Raw genomic sequence first — 27,057 nt, 5'->3', positions numbered from 1 at the left:
AAGGAAATTAGAGATTAAATTCAACTTATGAAAATATCTACATGGCCTGTAACAAAGATCTCTAAGGTTCACAGCTGTCTTCCTAAGATATATGGGCATGCCTGTACCATTGTGCCTTCATTTCAGAGAATCCCAAGCAATAGCTATCTACAGGTTCCAAAAGTAGATCTCACCTGTGAGATGCATACAGTCCTAGCTGACGTCAAATGTGAATTCTAGTTTGCAGCTGTTAGAAGGATAGTTATGGCATGGTTGCGTACGATCCTATGCCAAATGGCTTCCCCCAGTGATAAATGTACAGCAACCTTGACCTCAAAAAGGAAACCCTTTTTCAACATGTCAAAACGAGGCAGCTCCTTCCTCATCATGTTCACTGATACAGTTCAGAAGTGCCCAGCTCCCCCCATGCATTGTATAGGAAGATAAGGTGCTTGTCTTGAAAGTGCAAAATCCAGCTGTTACTTGCAGAGTCCTGAGCAGCAACAGGTTACATCATTGAGTTCAAGTCTCTAGCCTTTACACAACAGGCTATCCATAACAATGGACCAAATACTTCACAAGGTCAGTGCAGGACATAAGATGCAGCCAACATCCTCACACATCTACCATGCACATGTCAGGGAAAATTCATTACCGTTCTCATTCTACAATGAAATTTATGTGTAACAGTTAAGCACACAGCTGTATCAAGCAGTTTAATAATAGGCTATAATGAGTGTGTGGATGGTGATGATATTACCCAGGCTGTCTGTCACACTAATGCCTGTACTGACTCATCAGGAGGCAGCAGTACAGGCCCTCCTCAGTTATGTTCTCTCTGTTCAATGACTCTTGTTAAAGGACTGACAGTCAAAACAATGACTACATGAAATATGCTGCATAATGTACTACAGCAATTAGAAAATCCCTTAGCACAAATGCCGCAAGAATATTTTACAGGCATATTGAAGAAATTGAATAAGGAATTCTTCATCTAAGCTGTAAGCTTTATTCCATCCCATAGCACACAGACACACGCCTCACCCCACAAGTGCTGTAGATACAGAAGGGTCAGAGAAGCAGAAAATCATCCTGAAATTAGTGATGACTCCAGACCAACAATTGCAATATCCTCAGCTCTGCTTACCCTAGATGTAGAAGCACTGTTTTAGAGAATCACATTTAATTATAAGAAATTGATTCTAGACCAGCAACACACTCACAAAAGACATATGAAGCAGCAAGTAGTTAAAAATTCCATTAATTCACACTTGGCTTAAGAGAGACATACTTGTGCAAAATGTTCACTTTATTAAAAGCTGTTCAAAATGTTCACTACCAAAAAGTTACAAGTTAAATGTCATATACCCATGAGAGTATTGCATGGTGACTGTCTATCACCCTTTATCAACAGCAAACTGCTCTACAGCTTCTCAAAACATAATTGATTAGAATCTCCTAAGCCTTTCACAAGAATAAACGTGCTTTAGAAAGGTTTCTTGCACACATTTGCTGTCCCATGGACAAACAGATACAGCTGATCTAAACTAAGTAGCCCTACTGTGGTTCGATTTATTCAAGTAGCATTTATTGGTTATTATTAAATTATTTAACCACCAGCTAACCTCTTCTCTCTTTGTTAGCTCCTACACATCCTGATCCTATCTCTTTCCTCTGTCCATTTTCATTCCATGGTCTACTTTGGGACGGCTCTATGACACTGTCCAATACATATTGCACAACTGGACTTGACCAGTTGTTCCCACCAGGAAAAGTGTTCTCTTTCATTCATGCTCCATAAAGCATAAAAGTTTTGATAAAGGCAAACTCCAGACAGTTTAATTTTTTCCCCCATTGTAGAAGGTCGCATTGTTCCCTAGTCTGCTAAATTAGTTTTTGCTGTCACACACATAGCCCTCCATCCAAACCCAGACAGCACACAACCTTATGTAAATTTTTTCTCCTCAAAGTTTCCATAGAAAAGCAGTAACTCCCAGGTATATATAAAACATGCTAAAACACATATTACAGCCCATTCTCTAGTCTTGCATGCAGGCATGTAACAAAACCTACATACTCTACCCACACAAACTAACCCTAAGCAGCTGGCTCACCTCTCTGCAAAACAATGAATTAGTTGGGAGATAATGAATCCCAGCTGACTAAGCAAGGTTTTTCACTCCTGCCTCAGTAATCTGGAACTCATAGCTCTTCCTGTCAAATTCTAGTCTCATAGATGACCATACTAAAATGTACAGGTCAGCATGTCCTAGTGGGTAAATAAACACCTTCTTTCTCGCAAGCTCTACTACTTGCCTAGGTAGTAGCCAGGTCTCCCTGCAACATCTCTTGCCTTTGAACCTCCTTGAGTGTGTATGGTTTTGGCTAGGATATAGAGCAACAGAAAAGCTGTCAGTCAAAGCAGTGATGAAGTTATGACGTAGAAGTCATAACCAATACACCCTACAGTTCTCCAGTCATACCTGAGGTTTAGTTTCCTCTTCATCCTTATAATAGAAGAGCTGGTCCCCACGCAGCACAAACCACCGCTGCTGCCAGTTTTTCATAATGCTCCTTTGTTTCTTCAACCAGCCACACTTCAGCACACGATCTTGACAGTTTGGAGAAGAAGGTCTGGAGGGAGGCCCAATCTGTTCACCCATCACCAAACTCTTTGATCGGGCTGAAAAACCAATTACAGAGTAAAGGAAAGAAAGGAATAAGAATAATAACATACAGAGAGGCTAAATAACTCTTCTGTACTTCCTTCTCTGACATGGACAGACCATTATGTGCAGGCTCTCTCTTGATTAGGTACTTTTTTTTCCCAGGGTGTACATTCAAGTTCATTATAGTCATGCAAAAGACAAACACCAGCCTTTTGGCACTGCTCACTCTAACAATTTTAAGTGATACGATACCTCCACCAAGGCCTCTACAGTTCATATTACCTTTCTTTGTGGCTTACTGCCTTCCAGCTCTACATAGGAATAATGATATTGCTCTCTCCTAAGGGGATATTTGCTCAGTGAGAAGTTGTGTAAGCATGGTGAGGCGAGACAGAAAAGAAGGAAGGAGAGAGCGTAAGAAAATATTCTCACTCCACACGCAACCACTACTGGAATAATCAGCCAGTGAAACCAGCTGCCATGGGGTGGGGAACAGCCAGCATAGATAATGTAGCTATCCAGAATAATTAAAGTCACCTCACTCTTAAGGGATTTATGACATTGAAGCAGAAAAACACAATGGAAATTAAAAAAGACAAACAGAGAAGAAAGTTGAAATGTTATAAGAAGTGCTGATATGGTATCATAGCTTCTTCAGAATTACACTTTGCTTATTTTTGCTTAAAACACCTTGCTGAATTTAACCTAGGCTCATGTACAGTGTTAGTCCTACTTTAGGGAAGTTTACTAGCAGACTTCAGATTCACTTCAGTAACCCAGCACTCTCCAATTCTGATTATTTTTATATAGCCAAAACAATAATTTAAAAAAATACCTTAATACATAATTCACTTAAAATCAGGTTTTGATGTATCCAGGCTTATTCTCTAAGCTTACTAACTGTAGTCTGAGCTCTCAAACAGGCATTTTCATGCCAGCAAAATATATAAAGAACCACTTTTCACGATGAAGCCAAGATCCTTATGCCTTCATATATCCCTTTCTGTCAACACAGTGCCCTCTAGCAGATGACTACCAAAAATACGAGAACTTCATCTCCTCCCCACTGGCCCCCAATACTGCCAAGAAATGGAGCACCCTATTTTATATGCATCTAGTAAGAAAATAGGCTTTTCACATTTAAATCTCTATTGCAAAAGCCTGTAAGGATCTAGTTGAAGAAACTGCCTCTGCCTCATTCCAGGTCACATTTTACAACAAGGACCAAACTGTAATATGGTTTAGACTGTCCTAGATTCCTTTCCACATTCACATTATAACATATGGTATTACAAGAACAAGTATCCCAAGAATTTTCTTTTCCAAATGGAACTGTAATGTTTCTTAGGCAACATATTGGTAATTAACCTAACCAATAAGTCTAATAACTCCAAAATCTATACTTCTATAAGCACTCAATACTCTCCAGATTGTGTGCAATTCCCAGCAGTTTCCAGTTTTCCTGAGTTGCATATAGTTATATAAACCCTCTCCTACTTCAGCCCTCCTACTAAAAAGAAATTAGGTCTGCTTAACTGGAAAACTACTACCTTTGTTTTAGCATCTATATTGAAAAGACATCAAATCTCTAGCTTTAGATTACTCCAAAGCATGTTATCTCATATTTCCGCTCGCATACACTTTGGTGTTATTTGTACAGCTCTTCCTAGTAATTATTATAGTGAAGAGCTAAGGCTTTCATGATCAGTCACTGGAGAAAGAGTATCTTCATATTCTTATTTTAAATAGCACCACATCTTAGTCAATTGCTATGGTTATTAATTCTTCATGCTGTCTTAGCTTTCTATTTCCTTAGAGCTTTTAGTTGTGACTGTAAAAGTTAATTTCATTAGGGAAATACTTAGCAACCTCATCTGCAAGTCAACAGCATGGATCAGATAGAAATTTTCAGAAAGAGGAATTATTTATGACTATTAACAGCATTGATGTTCATATCACATGCTTCACAGAACACAATAATTGCATAGAGGATAGAAGAAAACTTTCATAGATGAACACAGCCTTCCTTTAAAGCAGCAGGTATCTTATACTACTGGGATCAAAATACTTGCTTTGATAATCTGATCCAGTACATCAAGCCCCTAATTATTAATGGTAGATATATATTCTTAGTGCTCATCTATTTAACAGAATTATGGAATCAGCAGAGTGTAAGGAAAAAAACAAATCAATAAATCAGACTCACAACAACTCAGTGAATACTTTACATGGTCTGGAGTTCTGATCCGTAATGCATTTTAAATAATACAGCACAGTTTGGTTTTGCTCTTCACATTTTCATGAATTAATTATTGATTCCGCCAAACAATAAGTTCTAAACATAAATCAATGTAGAACGGACTCAAGTTGTTCTTGGAAAAAGGTTTAGGATTCATTTGCACAGTGCAGCAGTACTGAAATGCCAACTACAGGACATAACCATTCAGATGCAGGGGAGCACAGCAAGATTACAACAGACTAGGCAGACCCATATCCTCGCTGTCCCATAGGTGGCACTAACAAGCCTGGATTTGGGGGTGACAAATCATTAGAAGGAAGGCAAGAATCAGAGTCGCAGACCTTGAAAATACTCCTGTGGCTGGAAGTGACACTGGCATATGGAAGTTCCCATATCCAGATGAATACGGGAGCAGGAATATGAGCAAAGGCAGTGGGGTGACCATTAAAGCCCATTGTGCAAATGCCTGGGCTACACTAAATAAGCTCCCTTTGTCATGTCTTTAACAGTAAACTCAAAGATTATCCTGAGGAGTGAATAGACCAAAATGGATAGAGCCACGCTGCCATTCCTTATAGGCAGCAATCTTTACCCCCGTTCCAACTCAGCCCTGTCTAAAGCTAATCTTGCTGTTTATCTTCCTTGCCCCACTAACAGAGCATCACAGACTTCTGCAAGAGTTCTTCTACAACTCAGAACTGCCTCCAAGCAAGATACATATTCCTGTTTCCTCAACGCATCTATTCTCTAGCCTAAGCAGGTGCATAACTACAAAGAAAGCTTTTCCCCTTCCCTACCCATACCATCCCCCCTTCCCGAGTTCAGTCCTGCTTGGCAATATTATACAATCTCTTCTGCTCTCCTTCACCTGCTTACAGCTCTAAATATCACTACAGATTTGAGCAATCAATATAAAGTACCTACTTGAAAATAGAGACATGGAAATCAATCAAGTCAATGCAATTCAGTATCAATTAAAGTTGTAGTTCTTTGAAATTTCATAAGCAGGGAGCCTAAAATCAATATAGTCATTATAATAGATTCTGGCTGACAAACTGCCCTACCATGAAGGCACTTTGCTCTAGTGTTTCTTCAGTCTAATGACACGGTGACACTATGTATTATTTCTGGTATAGTCTTTGTTTAAAGTACTAGCCACAAAGGGAAGTGGTTTCACATACTACAAACAATATTCTCAGTTTTATTTAATTCATACTTTGCCTCAAAAATGGATGCACTGAAAACACAAGAATCATATGCCTTAGAAAGTGATACTGCATTGCCTTTCACCGAATTGTAGGAAATAAAATCCTTGGTTTAGTCTGTTTTATGTGTCTGTTACACATCTGTATTTGCATTTCAGTTTGATTGCTAAGATACTACAGCCAGTGAGCACAAATGAAACCAAGAACTTCCTCAAACCACTGTGACAGCTTAGCATCTTGAAACACAATAAGCAAAGAAATTAAAGGCAGAATGTTTGGAACTGTTGGTGGTGAGATGTATTTAGGCAACTAGAAGGATATCAGAAGAAATTGGCAAGGGCTTTTAGTCCCCTCCAGCCAAATAGAGTAGTAATTCATACAGAAACAAAAGGGTGCTACATAGCCACATGCCTATGCACATTTTGCGACTTGGAAGACACCACATTAAGAAATGCTACCATAAGAGTAGGTTAAGCTCCGTTATTTCTATTCAATAAAGTTACACCTGTCTATTCAGAACATTTTATAGATCAGGACAATGTGCTGTGATTCTACTTTTTTTCCTCGATTTGTTTTGCTTTCAGCCAAAAAAAAATATGAAAGGATGTTTTACTATGGAAAATAATTTTTCATGGCTACCCATCAGATACTACTGAAGAAAATGAAAGTAAAAACAAACAGGTCTGGAAACCCATCATTTTTTCCAAGAGAAACTACATAACTGCTTCCGGTGTAATGCATGTATAACCTTACTTGTCCAACCAAAGGAAAAAGCAGGGAGATAATTAGCTTTACATACATTTGTCTAGTAATCTGCATTTTCTGCAATGGTTAGGATACCAGACTGCATGTACCAAAGGAGGTAGGCTTGCCAACAAAAGATTCTGACAGTCTGAAGATTTATTTGTACAAATATTTACTTGATATTAAGTTCCTAAGAGAACAACTGCATTCCCAAAGGCCGTTTCAAACATCTGAAATCCAAAATAAACTAGTCTAACTTTACCATCAGACTAGAGATGACTGCTGGTTAGAAACTGGCTATATATACAGGGTAAAATACATTTCAGGCCTTACTTTAAGGGCAGAAACTTTGTTTATAGATATTTAGCTGTAGGTAAGACACATGCTGTTTAAAAACTAACATCAAAGCCAAACAAAAAAACCCCACCCCACAATCACCACAGACAGCCTTCTGAGAAGAAGAGCAAAAGAGGTGGATGTAGGAAGATCTGAACAGCAAGGTAATGACTAAAAGGCACATTTCAGCTACAAAACACAACTATAACAAAAAAAAAAAAAATGAGCCAGCCTGAAGGACAATGACAAGAACGAACTACACTGTAGCAGAAGATGCATCAACACCCCAAAAAAAGGAGCTCAAATGGACTGGGAAACTAGACTTGCTCATCAAGAAGCACCCTCTTCTGAGAGGTTCATCCCTGCTCAGAATTCCTAAGACAAAAAGCTCAAGGTTCTGCTTTCAAGAAGTCTGCTGTTTTATAAAGGTTGCTACCCCTTATCTCTTTTGCATGGTCAGAAAAGTCAGCGCTCTTTCACTGGCAAAAGACAAAGGAACTGCATGTGAACCAAGGTGTTGTGAAGAATAAGACTAGACTGCATAAATCCTCCATACCAGCATGTTTTAAGAGAGGGCACACTGACAGTGGCTGGCAGAACAGGAGGCAAGACTTCCTGCTAGCTAATGGGGTTAGCACACCCAAACAGCACTGTTGTACTACACATAACTGCATCTGGTACTGAAAGCTGTGTAGCCCTGCTTTGCCATAAGCTCAGGTACAGCAACACACATTTAAAGTTGCCTGTAGCCTTTCTAGAGTCACCAGAGCTGGCTCAGCTCTTTGCATCAAACATCAATAAGCATGCAGCATTTCCTTTGTAGAACATGCAGAAAAACTATCCTGTTTTCCACCTACAGTACAGCATTTACAGAACACTGTCAGAACCAAGAGACAATGTCACAGTAGTTTGAGGGCAGGTGCTTAGTGACTGGCATGAAGAAATTAATCTTGGTCTTTTACAGTGTTCAAGATAACAGCCATGACCTTTCACCACCTTACAAATGGTATAGCCAGCTCTGTATAAGGTATGTTCTAAATCAGAAAAATAATTTTATATTCTAGTGACCTGTGCAATGTAACCGTAAAAGCCACTTTACTGGTCAGTTACTTTGCAAGAGTATGCAGGTAGCGCACCCTAAAAAAAGCGGTGAGGAGATCAGTTGAAGGAAGGCAAGAATCAGCTTCAGTCTTAGTTAAATTTCACAAAGATTCAAGGCTTCCATGAAATATGCTAACAGATGACTTGGTAATGTCTTTAATGCAAGGAACGCATACATGGTAGCACATACTGATACACATTAACGCAGGGCCTTTCCACAAGTCAAGGAAAACTCGTCTTTGATAATTAATTCAACCCACTGCACACAATGGAAAAAAAACAACAACACATAGTCAGTAGGATAATTTAGTCCTTTACTCCTGAAGAACAATTTACATTCATCTTTAAACTATTGTTACAAATTCATGGCATCTTGGACTCCAGAACAGGTAAGGATTTTGGCAATCCATTGCTGCTATCATACAGGTAAAGGGGTATTGGTTTGTTGGTTAACATTTCACTCCAGCTCTGGAGATCCATGACCTATTACACAAAGAAGTCTTAAACTTATTTTGCTGTCACTAGCAGCAAGAAGGCCAGCAGGTCTCAACTCCACAGAAGAGTCATTTAAAGAGTTTAATCTTGTATTTTCATTAGGATTTGAATTGTTATCCCAAGTTGTGGGAATATGTTGGACTTGTGGAATTTAAGGTTTATTCATTGGCAGGTACCAAAGGTAACCTGCCACCTGCTGTTCACAAGAGTACCCTATGAATACATAAAGCCATGCCAGTCTTACCAAACCACTAGCATTAAATGACGGATAAGTGCCAAGATGGAAGGGCGATGGCTGGATTCTTTCAGCTACAACTGACCACCCTACAGATTTCCCACCTAGTAAAGTGAAATACTTTATTCTAAAAAACACAATGTGTTGTGGGAAACCACAAAGAATTGTCAGTATTCAGACAAGATACCCTGCATCCGTGCAGAACTGGGGAATTTGCTAGGTCTGTATTACAAAGTAATACAGTACAATGGGTGTAGGGCGGAACAAGTAAGGAGGAACAGCTTATACCACAGACCCACCATCTATACAACACTTATTCAGGGATCTTATTTGGACTGACCATGGAAGCATACTGCACATGGAGCACATTTTCATCCAGAAGTAATTCAAGGCTATGCTAAAACACCCTCTAAAACACGGTAGGTAGGAAAGATCAGGAGATCTGCTTCAAAAGTGTGCCATTGATTCAAACCCAGACAGATGCAGACAACCCTCAGGACTCCAAATGAGGACAATGGACAAGATCTGCCAACTGACCCAGCAGCTTAAGCTAAGGACAGAAGCACACACTCTGTAGAACTGACAGTAGATAGTGATGCTAATAGATATTATAGCAGTAGGGACTAATAATTATAATCACTTTCTTCACTGAAGAGTTTAAGCCTTAGCTGTTGAACCCTGCCATTCCTATCTCTAGTTTTACTGCTCCCAGCATATCCATAGTAGCACAATGGCTGCATCTCTACAGTGTGATTAGAAAGCATAAAGAACAGGTAAGAAACTGTTACAAAAAAGTGTCTGTGATAGGACAAGGAATAAAGACATTATTCATTTAGCACCCTGACTACTGGCTCTTTATTTCTCAATAGATGATACCACACTAAGGGGTGCAATGCTTATGCCCTCCTTTTGGTATCAGCCACTTTGCTGCAGCAAAAAACTCAAACTCATGCAGCAGTGTAAGTTAGCTTCTCTGTGACAGAGGGTACAAAACACGTTAGAGCACAGCCATTCAAATTTGCCTTCCTAATGCTCCCAACTTTTTCTTCACTAAGAGTGGCCTCCAACCCCTTCTATAAAGAGGAAGATGAAGTAGACTTGCATAGCTTGCTGCAGGTCATATTTTAAGCACATTATTTAGCATAGCTTTCTCCAAATCAATGACTATAAACACAAAAGGCAAGGAACAATGAGGTAATCCTATGTACTCTTGAGGGAAGGTTAGAGAGCTACAAACTCCATGAATTGAATACTAGTCACTGAAGTATGCTCACATGCTTCGTTTATTTGTTAAGTACTGAAAGGGACACATAGAAGCTGGAGGGCCAGCCCATTATAGATTTATGCTAATCTACACCAATAGACAGCAGGTTCAGGTCAGCTTCATTACCAGGAGAGATTAAACACTTTGTGGTGGTTTTTTTTTTTAGGTTGTATGTGTGTGTGTGTGTAGAAATCAAAGATATTCCTACCTCTTCTTGCTGATCATGAGTAAACCGTAAGCAGAAGGTCAGAGCCCCAGATTCAACCTGCTGTGTCCTTTGTTATTGCCAAATCGGAGTTACAGACCATATTGATAGGCAGCCCAAGTACAGAAACCTGCTCCTAGCCAAAGACTGTATTTTCATTTTCAGGTCCCTATATCTGTAGTATCCTGTGATGGTTCCCAGCTAGATCCACTGCAGACTATTCAGAGGACAGATCAGCACTTAGTTTTGTAGTCCATTGTGTGTGACAAGTGGGCGTGCTTTAAAGTGATGCACAAAAAGGCTATGAACTATCTAGCAAACCCAAGCACCAGCTCTTCACTCCCACTGAACCATGGCAGAATCTCCTGAAAGCTGTACATCATCTACATCTGGTTGGTTAGAACTGCCTACCTGACAAGTACTGCTGAAAGCATCTCTGCTGCTAGCAAAGTTCTGTATTTCCATATGAAACCATGCTGAACTACAGCTCACTGCTGTCAGAACAGGCAAGGCTTAATCCCTTCTCCCTACACCCACACTGCTCTTCCCTTCTGCTGATACACCCAGCCTTACATTCCTAGGCTTCACTGACAAGGCGAGGCCTTTTTATAATAGTTACTCACAGGAATGACAGAAAGTTATTTCAGTTTTCTTCCTCCTATTTTAGTGAGTCAAAACAGGTTACAGGAGACTGAATGAATACGTTGTACTTCCTCCTACGGGTATGGCTTTAAGACTTAATTTTTAATAGCCTTCCCAGCCATAATGGACTGAGGAAGAAACCAAAAATGCTGACCGTGATAACACTCGGATTTGATCTGGGACTGTACCCTGAGCTCATACAGCACCAGGTACTGTGGAATCCTGGTCAAGACTGCAGCTCTTCACAAACATAGATCTACCACACTCCATGGAATATCCCTTCCCAAAATTATTCTGGACTGAAAAAATAATCAAGACTACAGAAAACTTTGTCAAGGTCTTTTACCAACAACCGACTCTAAGATACTATATTATGGCCGAGCCACTTTCAGCAATAAACTTCCCCAAATTCAGTCATCATATATTTCTGATTTCCCTCATCCAGACACCAGGAAGGTATTCATTCCTACCCTACTTCTCAGGGCATAGCATTGAACCAACAGTTCAGTGTGCCCGTTTCAAAGTTTATTGTATCTATTTTCAACGTGCAAATCCTGCTTCCTTCTCTGTACAATAGGTTGCTTAAAGTGACTTGCCCTACTGCTGGAGTTGATTCAGGGGACAAAGGCAGGAGAAATCCAGGAATTCTTACTTCTGAACTTGCTCTGAACCTAAGTACCCAACTTAGATTATTTAGCCATAAGTATTTGTATTAAGATGTCACTGGTTAATAAGGTAAGGGTGGCTGCTCCAAAACTGGAGGGCTGCACAGGAATTAAGTATTAACCCCGCTTCTACAGTTCTCCCAAAGAGATTGTGATCAACCCAATCCTTTCCCCTGCAACAGAACCAGTTCTCACCTTAGAACCAACATATACAGCTACCTTGTCATTTAGCTCCTTGTATCATAGGTTTGTTCTTTAAACTTCTATACCAGTTCACAGAATGACTGTCTTACTGAAGTGTAAGAATTCTTAACATCTGCATTTGAGAGGAAGGATATTACAAGCAACTTCTGTCAGCTGCAAGGACCTAGTATCTCCTCTCTTTAGGTCTTCATAAAGACCAATTTACTGCCTTTTGGGCACAAGGGACACAAGCTCTGTAGAAAGAACACACATTAGAAGAAATGTCAGCAGAAGCTTCCCTCCCCCGTGTTAGTTTTAAATACCTTAAACGCATGCAGGCCTGGGCAGAGTCTAGGCATAGATCTTTTCCTCTTCTGGCTCACCATAGCTCATACTGCAGCCTCATCAAGGGGTTTCCCCTCCCCACCACAGTGTGCAAGTGCCTTTATTGTTGCCTCAAACTACCTCTGCCTATAATGCAGACAGCTGGAGAAAACAAATTAAGCTGCTTATGCAGCTGTGCTAGCGTATCAGCTACCATGAACATAAAGGCAATGCCGGCATGGAAAAAAAGTCATTCTGGTTATCACCTTGCAATGAAGATTAATAAATTTATAGAGGCACTAGAAGTAGCAGGTGACTGCCATCTTGGGGGAGAGGGGTTAGCATTTGTAGTGCTTCCACTGTGCTCTTCACAACCCTGCCAGTTTCACTCCATGGGTGTTTCACAAGTAATTAGATGGCCTATGGCTTTTTCATTTTTTAATATTTAATTCCCTCCCCACAAGTTCTCTGCCTAGCAGTCCAGCTACCCTTTGAACTAATTTAGTACTCTTTCTTAAGGCCCCCTCCACAGGAGATGAGACTATGGCTCATTATTTCAAGTTCAGATTGCCAGTGCTTAATAAGCTGGCACCTGCCTGCTAACTTTTCAGGGCTTTCTTTAAGGAGAATGATTTCCTGCCTAAGCCTTCAGGCAGAGACAGAAAGCTGCTATTGCCAAGAGCAGCACTTCAGCACACACCATGAAGCAATCCTATGCGGAAAGAGGGACTTCTCTACAGAGGTAAAAGCATGCCACCTTTGAACAGCCTGGGCCCTTCTTCATGGGACATACCACAATACAAGAGTAGGAATCTGAACCTGCCTCTGGAGGAATCCCACAAATACCACCTTGTTGACCCTTTCTGTCTATGCACGAGACCACTGAATCAGGACAATAGAGACAAAGCAATTGTAGCACACAGCTGATAATGCAGCTCGCTATCGCACACCCCTGCACCAAAGCAGCACAGTGCCAAGCAACTGACCTGGTACCAAGGGGCAGAAGCAATTCCTTGCTTTATCCACCTCCCTAGGGCTGCACATGATGAGAGGGGACATGCAGCTCCCTCTTTGTTCACTTCTCCCCCACTCTTCAGGGTTACTTCCTCCTGCCACCTTCAGGGCAGTTAATCCAGCAGCACTCCAGCCCCAGTGCCTCCCCTCCGCAGCCCCCATATCATCACCTTGTGATTTTAAACTCAACTCAGCACCTTTAACTCACGTTCCTCCAAACAAAGATGATGAAACCCAGACCCACACCACCAGCCACTGCCACCTCCACCACCTCCCCAGCACCTCATGGACCTTCTTCCTCCACCAGCTCACAAACTATGAGCTATAAACAAAATCATATTTCTCAGCACCACACCCTGGCATTTTACCTTCACATTTTACACTCCTTTCTACAGCACAGCATCTGAAATCACCTCTCCTGCCTTAAAGACTCACTCATTTAAGTAAGAAGGGTAGCGAACCTCCCCCTCGCAGCTGGGCACCTTGTTAACGGTGGCTCTGCCATGCCAGCTGCAGCTAGTCACACTGATTGCTCCCTGCCCCGGGGGGTTGGTGTGCTCCCAGCAATGCTGGTGGGCTCTCAGGGGCTGAAGGAAGTGTTTGGAGTTCACAGCTCCAGGGCTGTTATCTTTGATACCAGGAGTAAGATGCTGGATGTTACTGTTTGCCTGGTAAGCTGGAGGTGCCAAGGTGTTGGCCTCCCATGTGCTCTGGAATAGCCGTGTTATTATCAGCCTGTCAAACCAGAGCCACAGCGTGGGGCTGTTGGAGGCACTGGGGTTCCTCTTTACAGAGCTAAGAGGCTGCAGGTGCTCTGCTGTGGTTTGGCAAGGGGAACTAGACACATGGGAGCGTTCCCCTTTTCTGCCTTTTGCTGAGCAGTGAAAGGAGGTTTCTTCACAGAGCGTGATTTTGAAAGGAGTACAGTCAGAGGAGAGGCCTGCACTGAGCAGTCTCTGAGGTCCTGGACTTGCACAAGCAGCACTGTTCTGGCCTCTGCAGGGGAAGGTGCCACCAGTTCTTTCCTAACACCAGAGGAAAATAGAAACTTGACAGTGAACTCCTGTTGTGCACAGGGCAGCAGGATTGCCTCCTCGCTGTGGAGTCTGGCCAAGAGCCAGAAGCTGAAGGGTTGATGCCTTGCTAAACAGAGAAGTCTGAGCACACTTAGCGCCATTTGGCTACTTCTGTGTCCCTGTGAAATGTATTTATTTCACTGTTCCTAATTTCTTCTCTCTGCTATGTTCTTCTTCACAACTGAGTTGCACACAGTTTCTTTTTCTCCTTTCTGTTGAAGTCTCCTTTAACCAATGTTTGTTTCCTTGCTGGGCCTCATCTCAACTCTACCTGTTTTATAGATTGTCCTGCTACTGAGGTTGTGGGGTTCCTCTTATGTGAGGTCCAACTCCTGGAACCTGAAGTGTGTTGGTGAGACCGAAGAATTATTAACTGGCCACACTAAATATGATTCTGAACAAGCAGCATCTTCTAAAAGAGTCAGAGGTCTCCTCCATTGGTCTAAAAATCCCTAATTCATATCATCATAGCTTATTCCCTGAGCCTGGCAAACTCAGGATGAGAACTCCTGAAAGCCATAACCAGTTCACAGCCTTCTGGTGTGATTAAGACTGTCTTGAAGAAGTGATAAATAACATCATTTCCTTTAGACAAGAAATCTCTAAAGAGATGACCTCAATCTCACCCTACGTTTCTGGTACAGAATAAAAGTTCCTGGAGGCACCCCCCACAATTTCATATCAGTATGTTCATCCTATTATGCTGATGCCCTCCATTTAACTCGAGAAATAAAGTTGCAGGGTTGCATTTATATGACTAAACTGTTCTTAACTAGTGAGCTCTTACAGAGTTGATGTGTTATGATGACAGAAAGAAGCCAGTGAAAAGCTGTTAAATAAGAAGGAAGGATAACCCAGTATTTCTTCACATATGCTGAACCTGGGGAAACTCGTTTCAAGTCCTGGCTCTGCCTTGGACTTCACATGTGGCCTAGTGTTTTTCCCTCATTCACAGAATGTCAATGTCGCTTGTGAAATGTGGCATGTGCAAAGGTAAATACATTTTGATTTGTTAAGTTCTGCAGTACTATGGTAGTGAATTGTTGGCCAGCAAAGTAATGAATTAACATAAAACTATCAGTTCTGAATACAAATGTCTTGTGACTCTGACAACTTTGGAAATGTCTAAATTAGCAAATAATGCAGATTGTTGGGAGTGGATCTGTTACTTAGTGGCAGGGATATCCATGTTACCTATGAATTACAGGGGGCTCTGTTTTGGACTGGTTCTATTCTGATCCTATGCACTGAATACCCTTTAAGGGCCACAGAGCATTAGGGGCACCCCGGAAAATACCATCCCACCTAGTTCAATACAAAAGGAATTAATGTTTGTTTATTCTTTATGACACTGTTCTATGACATAACCAAAGTGCAGTAAGTGAGGAGAATTAGATTGGTTCAAAACCCACTTCTAACCCTGAAATGATCATGTAGATTCCAAAGTATACTACGAGAACTCTCATAACTGTCATGTGCTTTTGTATTAAATATGCTTTCAGTCTGCAGAATTGAGAAAGACTGCATTTCCACTGCCTTATATTCTTCCACCACACAAACCCTACATTTTCTGTACATATTCAATGTACATATCACATACAAACAGATATTTGTACATATCTACATTGCGCTCTATATATTCCTCAAACTTGCATAATGTTGTCTCTTCATCTTTCTCAAATACCCAGTTCCTTCCACACCCCTGACAACCCAATACATTCCTAACATCCCTTACCTTTTTAGCTGACTTGCATATACATGTGCTCTTACAGAACAGCCAATATGTGTCTTTTGGATGGTCAGTTGGGCATTATCTTTCAGAACATATACTTCTGTTGAGTACTGTGTGGCACTTTTCCCTAGGTGTACAGGTATGGTTATCTTTACTCTGTCCTCCCACCAATTTTTCTTTGAGATTAGAGGAGTCAAATATATTTTGGCACTCCTTTTCTGCTTTCAAATCTGGTTGGATTTAGCCAAGCAGCTCAAAAATTGTTAGGACAGAGATTGATAGAGAAATCACGCAATCATGTATCCTTACTGCAATAAGAAAACAGTTTAAATATAGGGTATTCATGCTCCTGTAATCAAAGACACAGCACTTTCATTAAAAATACAATGACACCATTGCAAAGACATTAATATTAAAACCTAGCTGTCCTCACTACAAGCACATGAAGCTTAGACTGTAGATGTGCACACTCCCAGAGGACTATCATAGTACTTTACTCGCTAAAGTCCCTCATGGCAGCATTACTAGACACCGTCCTCAGAAACATTTTAAGTATGCTAAAGCCCACTTTTCATTAAAATTGAATTATGACAAGTTTCAGAAAAAGAAAAAAGAGAGAGGGGAAATATCTCTGTTCTACTACAGCCATGTGAAGTATACCTAGGTAAAACTAGCTCATCTGTAGCAGGCTAGCTAGCCAAAATGTCTCACATCACTTTTTCCCAGCTCTAAGTTTCAATTTAACAAATAAACAAAATTTTAATTATTCTGACTGTGAAAAAAATTTTCAACACACTGGAACATATGTATGAGCATGTTGCAAACAGAAATGTCAGAAAAGTGCAGACAATTCCATAGTATCAAACACCCATTAGCACAAAGTCCCAGTAAGGACAGTAGGTTTATTTTTAGTACATATACAACTGAGACAGACTGTGCTGAAGATAGGAATACTGTAAAGAATCTATCATGTCAGCAGGCCAACTTTCTTGGTATAGAGGGAAATCCCATCACCCTACCTATTAAAAAGCAAATGCATAAGCTTGTAGTCAGTCCAGCTTCCATCTCCTAGCACATTTAAATGCGACTGGGCAGATATAACCTGTTTAAGACTTTTCAAGGAGCAAATCCTTTGTTTCATTTTTTTCATCTCTTAACAATGAAACAAAAATACATTCCTTGAGACTCAAGGATGTAGTCTGAAAACTGCTTTTCATGGTCTGCATATTGAGATTTCTCTTGCCTCCTTCCAGTCTGGAAGGCACTATTTCTGTGCCCCATCACATAGAAAGAATGTGAAAATAGATGTTTTTCCATTGCAGTCACTTATTTCAGAATCCTGGGCTCCACCAATTGCTGTACATAAAACACTGTAGATGAAAAAAATAATGCAAAATCCATTCCAGCCTAGACAGGATGAATGATTTTCCAGGAGGCCCATTTATGCACATTAAGGTTTTCAGTCTGTGAGATTTTACACCTTCCTAGGTCTTATGAAAACATAATAATGTACCTGTGAATGCATATTTCTGAGTTACAGATGTGAGCTTGCTGATGGAACAGCAAGGATTGCATTACACTTGACAGTCACCTTTAGTAAGGCAAATTATCTCTGTTTTCTACCATACCTTTCACAGATATTAAGAACTACAACCCACATGTCAAGTTCAAGTCTGAACTCAGCATTTTCGAAGGTCTGAATGTCTTTCAACCCAGGAGCTTTCTTAAGGACCATCCACAAGTCAAACAAAAAAGACAGCATCAGACATCACAAGTGAGAGTTTAAAGATACACTCAGCAGAGATTTGGAAATACAAGGGGAGCTGATGAAATATTCCTGTTGGCACAGATGCAGAGACCCTGAAGCAAAGAGCTGAAGATGTATACAGGGTGGTTTGAGTAATTTATCTGCAAGAAATCTACACTAAATACATGATCATCACTAGGTTCTGTGATAGGAGGCAGCAATAAAGCACTCAAGTGAGACCTCAGGCTGTACGCAGAGTATCCTTCCCTGTGCCTTCTATTCATTCTGTCTGTTGAGAGAAGTCACACGGCCTCCCTTACACAACTAAGTCCTCGATGGCAGAGCTAACAGCCACTACTTTGAGAAGTCAGCCAAGCTCATGCAGCAGTTTGCAGCAGATCTGCCCTTAGTTGATGCTCACTGTCAGCAACAGATTCTTGCAGCCCTCTCAACAGTTTAGTTGCCCACCATTTACCGCCTGAACCTTCATTAGCAATCCCAGCTGAGAGTCTAGGGAGTGTGAACTACCATTTCACATTCAGCTCAGTCTTGCAAGGTGTGAGACTTACCTTCAAGAAGAATTCAGCATCTTCAGCACTGCCTGTTCACAGCTCCTGTCAACAAAAGCTATGGAAGAACCTTGCAGGAACCAAACAGAATAAACCTGAGAGAATGACATATACTGTAGAAATTTAAACTGAATCACAAAAGTACACTACAGTTTGTCCCCCAAGCATCAGTAGCCCATAGATCTAGAATAATACGTCCCATAACTAGACTTCAAAAATGTATTAATGTACAACTTAGTCCCTTCCAGAAGAACTGAAGAAAGTGGAAGAATGGCAGGCATGCAGTTGTGAAAGCCTGTGTTCCTTGCTCTGACACAGGCTTCCTGTGTCACTCTAGTTGCATCATTTGGCTTGTCTCATCAGAGCTATAATAGCCCACAGGAATACTGGATAAAAAATATATTAAAGACTGGAAGGAGATTGCTGACCCCTTAAGAAGGGGGATAGCAAAGAGACAGCATCTACAAAAGACTTGCTGAACTTCTATGAAATTGTGTAACTAAAAAATAAGTACATATGACTTTGCTGTGGGTGAGGCTGTGCATATCTGATCCTGACACCTCCAGATGGCAGGAAGCTTCTTTCTTCCAAGATACTAACAGCTATTTAATGGGCTGTTGGTATTTAAAGGCTGTTGTGTAATATTGCTTTTATATTTATGATGTAAACTGACATTCAGCTGCAAGTATGTGTCTCAGAATCACAGCAACTGGAACTGGTGACACTTTCCTATTTTATAATGTTGGTGCTGCTGAAGAAAAAACTAATTTTTATGTACTCTTCTGACTGTGTCTGCTTTTGCTCCTAAATGACATTAATCTACCCTCTGTTTCCGATAGGTGGGAAGATATCCCTCTGAGACTGTCATTAGGCTGCAAATGGCAACAATGCTCAACAAATGCCATGTCAAATGAGGAACTGGTGCTGCAGCAGGGGATTCATCCCCTGCCAGAGCATCTCCTCCAGGCAAGCTGGAGAGGAGACAACGGCTGTGCCCAGCCCCTGCTGATCCCTTTACACACACTGCATACTACACCTTGCAGGTCTGAATGACTGCTCAAAGCAGCTGTTGCAAACCCAGGGCAGGTTTTCCTTCCTTCCTTTGTCTTGCCCACAGCTCTTACACAACGACTTTCCCCACCTCCTGTTTCCAGCCCTGGAGGGATAACGTGCTACAGCAAACCGCTTCTCCAAGATGCTGCAGGTAAACTTGTCACAACTGTTTCCAGTTGTTATAATGAATTTCAGCATTAGAAACACAGCATTAGCAACCACCACAGGGGTGCAAAGGCTCCATCGGGTCCCAGGACAGAATACGAGTCTTGAATTATCCCTGCTGCTCAGCCTTGACATTGCAGACGATTTTAGTGAGCCCAGGCACAGGTGCCCTCCTCCTACGCTTCATTCTCCCCGCACCTTTGCAAGCACCGTTCACTCCCGCTGCCCTCCCCCCAAGGCCGGGCTTCAGCCAGCGGGGCAGTCGCTGCAACGGGAGGAGCAGGGCGGGGAATGGGGACCGACGACTTCGCAGGCAGGGGTAGCGGCTCTCCGCCACCGCCGGGAAGTTCCCCCGTGTTGACAGACGGTCCCCGTCCCCACAACACGAGGTGCATGAGAAGGCTCACTCACCTCTCCTGGCCTGCCTGATCTTGGGGCTCAGCATGCTCCCGGCTGGGCGCGCTGCTGCCGGCAGCCTCAGCGGCCAGCCCCGGCCGCCGCCCCGCGCATTGCCGCGCCCGCCGCTCTCCGCTCCAGCGCCACTTCTCTCCGCTTCCAGCTCTGGCTCGGCGGCAGTGCTTCACATGGGGCTAAATAAACCCTAATGCATTATTTATCCGGCCTCGAATTAATTCCCATCCAAACTAGGCATTAAGTGCCTCGGTAATTACTGTCGATAAATCACTAGCACACAGACACGAGGGCTGGACCTGGCTCTTTCTGCTAGTTGGCCATGCATCAGTGTTACTGATACGCCTCTTTCAAGGAGCAGCGCTGATCCCGCACTCCCCCTCTGCATCTTCCTCCGGTCGCGCTCAAAAGACGCTTTGACTCGCCAAGGATCAGGTCAGGTGCTGAATCTCTCCAAACCGGGGTTGGGGGGGAAGGGCACAAAACACACGCCGAGAATCTTGCACATCTGATAAGGTTGCGCATTAGAAGAAATACCAAGTGCGCTGGTCCGGAGGGTAGCGGTGTGCTGGGCTGCCTGCTGATCACTGCATCCCTCGCGGAGAGGTATTCCGGTGAGAGCTGGGAAAGAAACGATCCACTGCTCTCTCCAAGGAAGAAAAATCTCTCGCCTGCACTGACAGCCCGGCAGGATGGGCACAGGGAAATGCCAACACTCCATTTTAGCACCCATCATTTTTATTTGTGTTCTTTGCTAAACTCTCCTGCATACCTCCCAGGGTGGGGGGAGGCAAGGCAAAGCCTGCAGCCAGTAATGGGGGGAAGAAAGGACAAACATCTGATAAAATAGTTAGCTACTATTAAAAAGTATCTATGAACTATTATAAATACACACTGGGATGAAAATTAAATCTCAGTAATTGACACATCCTGCCCCTGGGCTGCTTTTTAGCACAACCTCTTTCCTTACCATCCCCATCTGCCTAGCAGGTCCTTCTGCAGCATAGAAAAGGGGGTAAATATTTTCCTAGCAATGTGCATGCCCTGCAGTGTCACCCTGCAGGTTTGTATTGTTGAGTTGCATTGACAAAAAGCATTTCAGATTGCCAGCTTCGTCACGTTCCAAGAAGATCCATCATATTTTGGATACCGAATACTGGCCAACAAGTCATATCTCCAATAATAGAGGAGGTTCTCTGGCCCTTTACAGAGGCTGTACTTCTCAATGTGCAAGCTGCAGCAACAGTTGGTTTGGATCTTTAGCTGCTGGTAGAACCAGCTGCTTAGAATTGAGTGTGAATCTTTGAGTTCATGGTAGTTATGTCACATTTACACAACTGTAAATGAGGCTAGAAACAGGATCTGAACTGTTACCTCTATTCTGAATACATAGGCTCCTGCAGATATCTTCCCACTGTGTCATCTGTCTTAGCTGGGCTTCAGCACAGTGAAGAGTAGCTAACTAACTGGTGATCCCTTGCCCAACAAATTTAGCAAGTGTCCTGATACTGTGGATAACCAACAAGAGCATTGACAGAGGGAAGTTATGCTTCTGCATTTCTGTCCACCTCAATCCCTGGATAAGAAATTCCTACCAATCATGGAGAAAGAAAGAGTTCTGTTACATATTTTTAGCATTTCTTGTCTGCTCTGATGCTGTTTATACACATCATTTTGCAGTTTGAGCAGGAAGCCAAAAGGTAGTATAGTAAAACATCACAAGAGATAAAGTTAACTGAACTTTTAACCTTATGGTTAAAAGGTCATGGGACACTTCATCCTGCTAAGTCATTTCCCATGAAAGCTTTATTTCCCCTCTGTGGAAAGACATTATATAGGGACTTATATAAATAATTATCATGCTTATGGGCAAAATGAAAACATTAAAACAAATAACAGCCAAGTTCAACACTAAATGCTAACTTGGAAGGGTTTTTTTGTTAAATAAAAGTAGTACTCACTGTAAACAGAAATATTCAATTTGATCCTGTTTGAAATGTTTTTCTTTCACTTAAACATTTTCAGCCCTTCTTAAAGCAATTTTCAAAATAGACACATCGTTGAAATGATTTTTTGAAAGTTGGAAATTATATATTTTTTTTTTCTCCCAGCTTACATACAATAAATTCATACCTTAATTTCTCAGATGTCCTCTTTGGGGCAAATAGACTGTTTGTCAGGGGAGGGGGGAACTATAAAAAAATGCCAGCTGAGAGAGAGAAAAAAATCACCTGTATCAGGTGGTTCTATGCTGGCTGCTGTGCTTTGCTTTGACACTTTAAAGAAACACTTCCTGAAAGAAACACCAAGAATAGATCCAACAGAAAGGTAGCATAGCAAGCGTCTAGAAGGAACCAGATGCTATGGGAATGTAAAATCCCTGAAGCTTACATACTGAACTTCTTAGACTGAGCAGGATAATTAGGACAACATATCTTAATGGTTTGTAATTCTCCTATGAGTTTCACAGCCCCTTTCCATCCCACAGCTAATTTCTTAGGGTCTGTGTTCCTCAGCTGTACTGACCCCACTGAACCACATCCCACAGGGGCTCTGCCCACGGAGCAGGGCTGGGAATGCACTTTACCTGTAGCCCAAGTCAACTTCTCACCTGCATCTGTCCCACACCACTGCTAGCTGCTTCTTCAACACACATACCTAGCAAGAGGTATTTTGAACATACACCCTTCTATATAGAAAGCCCTTGTGTGAAAGGTGACAGAGCTCAGAGTAGTCCATGGTGATGCAGGAAGGAAAAAAATTTGAGTATTGCTGATTTAGCGTATTCTCCCTATATCAAGTTTTGTCTGACTCAGGTACTGCTTCCAAGTGGCAACAGTATTGACAAATTATCTTCTTATGACATAATGTTTTACAGTAACTGCAATCTGAAGAGTATCCAAATTAAGTATAATGAAGTTCCTCTGGCAGTTCATCTAGGTACAATTACTTCAGTACAGCAATTTTACTTAAAGGATTGTAAAGATGTGAAGAATGAAGAAATAATCTGTGAAAGTTTTACTTTCAATATATTTACATCGGGTCTCTCCCTGAATATGCAGTCACATAGCAGAAAAAAAGGGATACTGGTTTAACCCAGGCTACCAACCAGGTAACCCCATATTTCACTGCAAAAGAAAAGCTTGTAAATACAGAGGTGGTAAAACTGAAGAAAACAGAGATACAGTTCTGTGACACCAGCTCTCCCCACTTACCTAGCAAAGGTATCCTTGAGGAGAATTTGAAAATATCATAATTAGAGAATTTAAACAGAACTACCAGAAAAAGTATCTGGTCAGAGTTCCCAGTTTAGGATTACCTGAAATCTTGTGTCCTTGTTCCAGCAATTCTTAAAAATGCCTGCCTGCTGCTTCAGAACATGACTTATCTATGTCCTTGCTATTGAAACCTAGGAGTTACAATACCAGAAAAAATTTTGCATAGAGCTGCAAAAAGAGTTGTAGCAGAACTAAAACAACAGAGTTGTTCTTACACCTAAACTTATTCTAAGGCTACAAAAACACATGTTGTGGCCCTAAAGTGCATAATAGCCTTAACAGCCCTGACCAGCCTCACCTGGCCACCACCCACACCCTCTGCTCATAGGCCCAGAGCTACATTTAAGTCCAGGCTTGGGGGCTTTACTTCTAGCTTGAGTTATCTTGCAGGGATACTGATCTCTAGTTCAGCTCTACTGATGAGGTCTATGGATTGTTTCCTTTGCTTGATCTTGTATCTGTCTTATTGCTGTGGTTCTACCTAGTCCTTGCTGGATTATATCTAATACTGGTAGCCCTCATCTAGTCTCATTTTGTGACCTGTAAATGGTTTTTCTGTCTTGGCTCTAGACCTGCTTCATCATCATGAATGTGTTTGATGATCTGGACTCCTGAGTATCACTTCAAAGTCTTTTCTCCTTATCTTACTCAGGTACTGTGGAGATTATGCTCTATTTTGTTGTGCTGTCTCTCCCTTTCCCTTAAAGAACAAATGGCTATTGTTGGTCATCCTATTCAGGAGCTAGGCTAAAGGTGGCCCAATTTAGCAGGCCTCTCAGAGAGACTTAGGAAGCTGTTGGGCTGTATGCTGTAAGGCTTTTATGACTGACTGATTTGAGGTAAAAGGAGCATTCCTGGTGGCTTGAGCTACTAATGTGAAGGCATGTACCCACTGTTGGAAACCACTGCTCTCATGTTTATATCTCCCTGCTTGTCTAAATCTAGAATGGCAGTCTATCATAGAGTACTAAGCCTCTATAAAGCTAGAAAACAGAAATCAGCTGACTAATGAGGTACTAGAGAAATGCTACTATATGTCTTTTATGTGAATCTAAAAATAAGTATGCTCATCAACTATCTGCTGCCTGTAGGAAGGTGATATGGCCTAGGGATTAGGAAATAATCAGGAGAGTTGGGAGGAAGGCATGGCCTCTAGCTTTAACGTCAACTAATTTCCCATGGCTACAAGCAAGATATTCAGTTCTAGGTCCTATCCACCTCCATGCAGCATTTTGAGACCTGGGATTGGCAAGTGTTATCTAAATGCAGAGATGATAATGATAATAAGCTACTGTAGCAGGGACACTCACAGAATATATGATTCATCTGTTGGTGCCAAGACTGATAGCTGGAGGCTATGAAACCTGTCTGGTGTTTGAGACAGAAGAGCGCGTGGGCCAATGAAGTTGCTGAATGTGTGGGGGATTGAATGGATCTCTGTTTCCCAGGCTGCATACATAGCATGCTGTCACCTACCAATTATTACGCGGCATATCCTTTTTTTCCGCCTACTCATCTTCTGCTTCCATATGCAAGCCAAGGACTTGTTGTAACTAGCTGATTGATATATTTTCTTTACTCATCAGCAAGATGTATCTGGATCAAAGCCCAAGATCTAATCACACTGGACTTTGGCACCATTGAAATCCAGATCCAGTTTGTTTAGATTGCAGCTTTGGTTACAAACTGTTCTCATATGGTATAAAATGGAGTTGATGGAAAGGAATCCAAAGAAACAGGAAGGACCATGACATGCATTTTGAAATCAGCAACTGCAGCAGCATTGCCTCTGCAAGGCAAGCTAGAATAATTATGTATACAAGGACTGTGGGATTTTTGCTGAAGAAGACTGGGCATAAATTGACAACTTTTCAAGCATCTAATGATAGAAGGAGTTTCAGTTTGATATGATCCTTGCTTCCAGGCTAAGTGATCCCTGGTTCAAACCTCTTCATGATGGTGCCTTCTGGTTTTCCAGGTGAAAAGGGCCACTGGTCTTTCAGCTGCCAGTAACTAGTGGTTTTATTAGCGGTTTTAGGAGATATAGTAAGAGATACTCCAACCATGAAGAGAGAATTTCCCTGTTTTCCTTTTGAGATAACCTCTCTGGTACCAGGTATGCTGATGATGTAGGACAGAGAAGGCTGTGCAGATGTTCTAAAGCACCTCTGGAAACAACTGGAAGCTCAAAGGTATTTTTGAGAATAATTAATAGTTTAGTTCTGGGATTATTTAAGGCCAAGAGATAAGAAATGGAGCAATTTCTTTAGGTTTGGCTTAAAACTAAGAAAATGCATAAGCCTCATGGCATTTTGGGCTTCCTGGGGTAATGTTTCACAGAGGATGCAGTGAATATGCCAAACACATCAAGACTACTAAAAGAGGACAGAACTATGATCTCATGGAATTACATTCAGGAATGAGGGGTAAGGGGAAGACTGTAAACAAAATAATTTTGAAAGTTTTGCAGAGTGAAACTAGGCAATTTCTGAGTATCTATCATTCCTTTACAGTCACTGTTCCTTCCCATCTAGTTGTGTTCCAGAAACAGGTCAGGAGTAATTAATCTTTTTATTTCAGGATGTAAGAGTGAATCCCTAGACAGCAGCTACAGCTTGAGAGAAGGCTGTAACACAGCTGTCACAGACTTCAGTTGGGCAAGAAACTCACCAAATTGAGATACTGCTGGCAGCCAGAGATGGCTTTAACTTTTTTCTCCTCTGCTGTGATGAGCATGCACAAAGGGTACCTATATCCCTCCAAGCTCTCTGCTACTACTGTAGCAAATACCTGAAAATAATCTGACTTTTTTCAGAAGTGCCCTGTGAGTAGGAGGAATGGGTATTTTACTTAAGTGACCTGCAAAAACACTTTGAGAGTATATGTTATTCTTCATGGTAGATAAAGAAAACCTGACTTGGTATTTTCTTTCCCTTTTTTTGCTTATACTTGACAAACATCGAAGATGTTGAGGTGTCCTTTCTCATTTTGCTATATATAAACAATGGTCTCTGACCATGTTGAGGGTGTGCACTATATTAATGAGAAGCAAAACCTTTAACAGAAATTTCTGACTTCCAAGAAGTTATTAGGTAAGGCAGTTCAAAAAGTGACAAAATAAAGGCTAGGCAATTCTAACTGATCTGATAAAGAATTTCAACTTTTTGTGATGCACCTTCATTACATTGGAGGCAGGCAAGGCTTAGACTATGAATGTCAAAACTTTCTTAAAAACAACAAATTACCTGATTCCAATATAGAAAAGCATTTATGCTTCACATCAAAATACATGCTTAACTGATGTGCAGGGTCAGAATTTATTGGAGTAGTTCATGTTGTTTGGATTTTGCATTATGTAAGCAAAGCATAGAGCCTCAAACTTCAAAGGAAGCTACATGACCAAGTCCCAGTTAACTGCTGTTCAGTCGAGTCTCTGATTCTAATTGTATTATCTACATATGTCGCCAGTTGTATCGATGTCAGACTGCTCTCACTCAGATCTCACAACAAAATTTGTCTGTTTGAATTTCTGTGACATTTTTGGAACAGGTGGGATGTGAAAGCCTGGAGAAATTACTGATTTTTTCATCATTCATCTGTTCCTCTACACCCCCAGACCTTGCACCTTTGAGAGCAGTGACAGCAATATATGCTTTAGAAGAAGGTGCAGGACCTTGTGAATCAGCTGCATTAAAACACAATAACCTGGGCAATCACTTATCCTAT

The 27,057-nt window shown here is 41.5% G+C and overlaps 1 protein-coding gene across 8 annotated transcripts in view; it reads right to left on the bottom strand.

Annotated features, from left to right (window-relative positions):
- Window positions 1-20,201, bottom strand: part of ARHGAP22 (Rho GTPase activating protein 22) — a 151,518-nt gene extending 131,317 nt beyond the window's left edge. For 4 of the 8 annotated variants that reach the window (XR_008734011.1, XR_008734012.1, XR_008734013.1 and 1 more), the window contains exons 1-2: window positions 20,054-20,197; window positions 2,463-2,662 (exon numbers count right to left, since the gene is read on the bottom strand). Coding sequence is in view for 4 of the 8 variants with exons in the window: in XM_055721234.1 (XP_055577209.1) it covers window positions 2,463-2,662; window positions 20,054-20,087 (234 nt within the window). In the remaining 4 variants the exon portion in view is untranslated. Of the gene's footprint in view, window positions 1-2,462; window positions 2,663-12,285; window positions 12,382-18,424; window positions 18,592-20,053 lie in introns of those variants that run through there. The other 4 variants (XM_055721234.1, XM_055721233.1, XM_055721235.1 and 1 more) reach the window with 4 other exon arrangements.
- Window positions 20,202-27,057: the final 6,856 nt, after the last annotated feature.

Source organism: Falco cherrug, chromosome 9 (genome assembly GCF_023634085.1).
Source record: "Falco cherrug isolate bFalChe1 chromosome 9, bFalChe1.pri, whole genome shotgun sequence".
In the NCBI taxonomy this organism is placed as follows: domain Eukaryota; kingdom Metazoa; phylum Chordata; class Aves; order Falconiformes; family Falconidae; genus Falco; species Falco cherrug.
The sequence above is the reverse complement of the archived record's forward strand: the minus strand, read 5'-3'. Positions and strand labels throughout refer to the sequence as shown.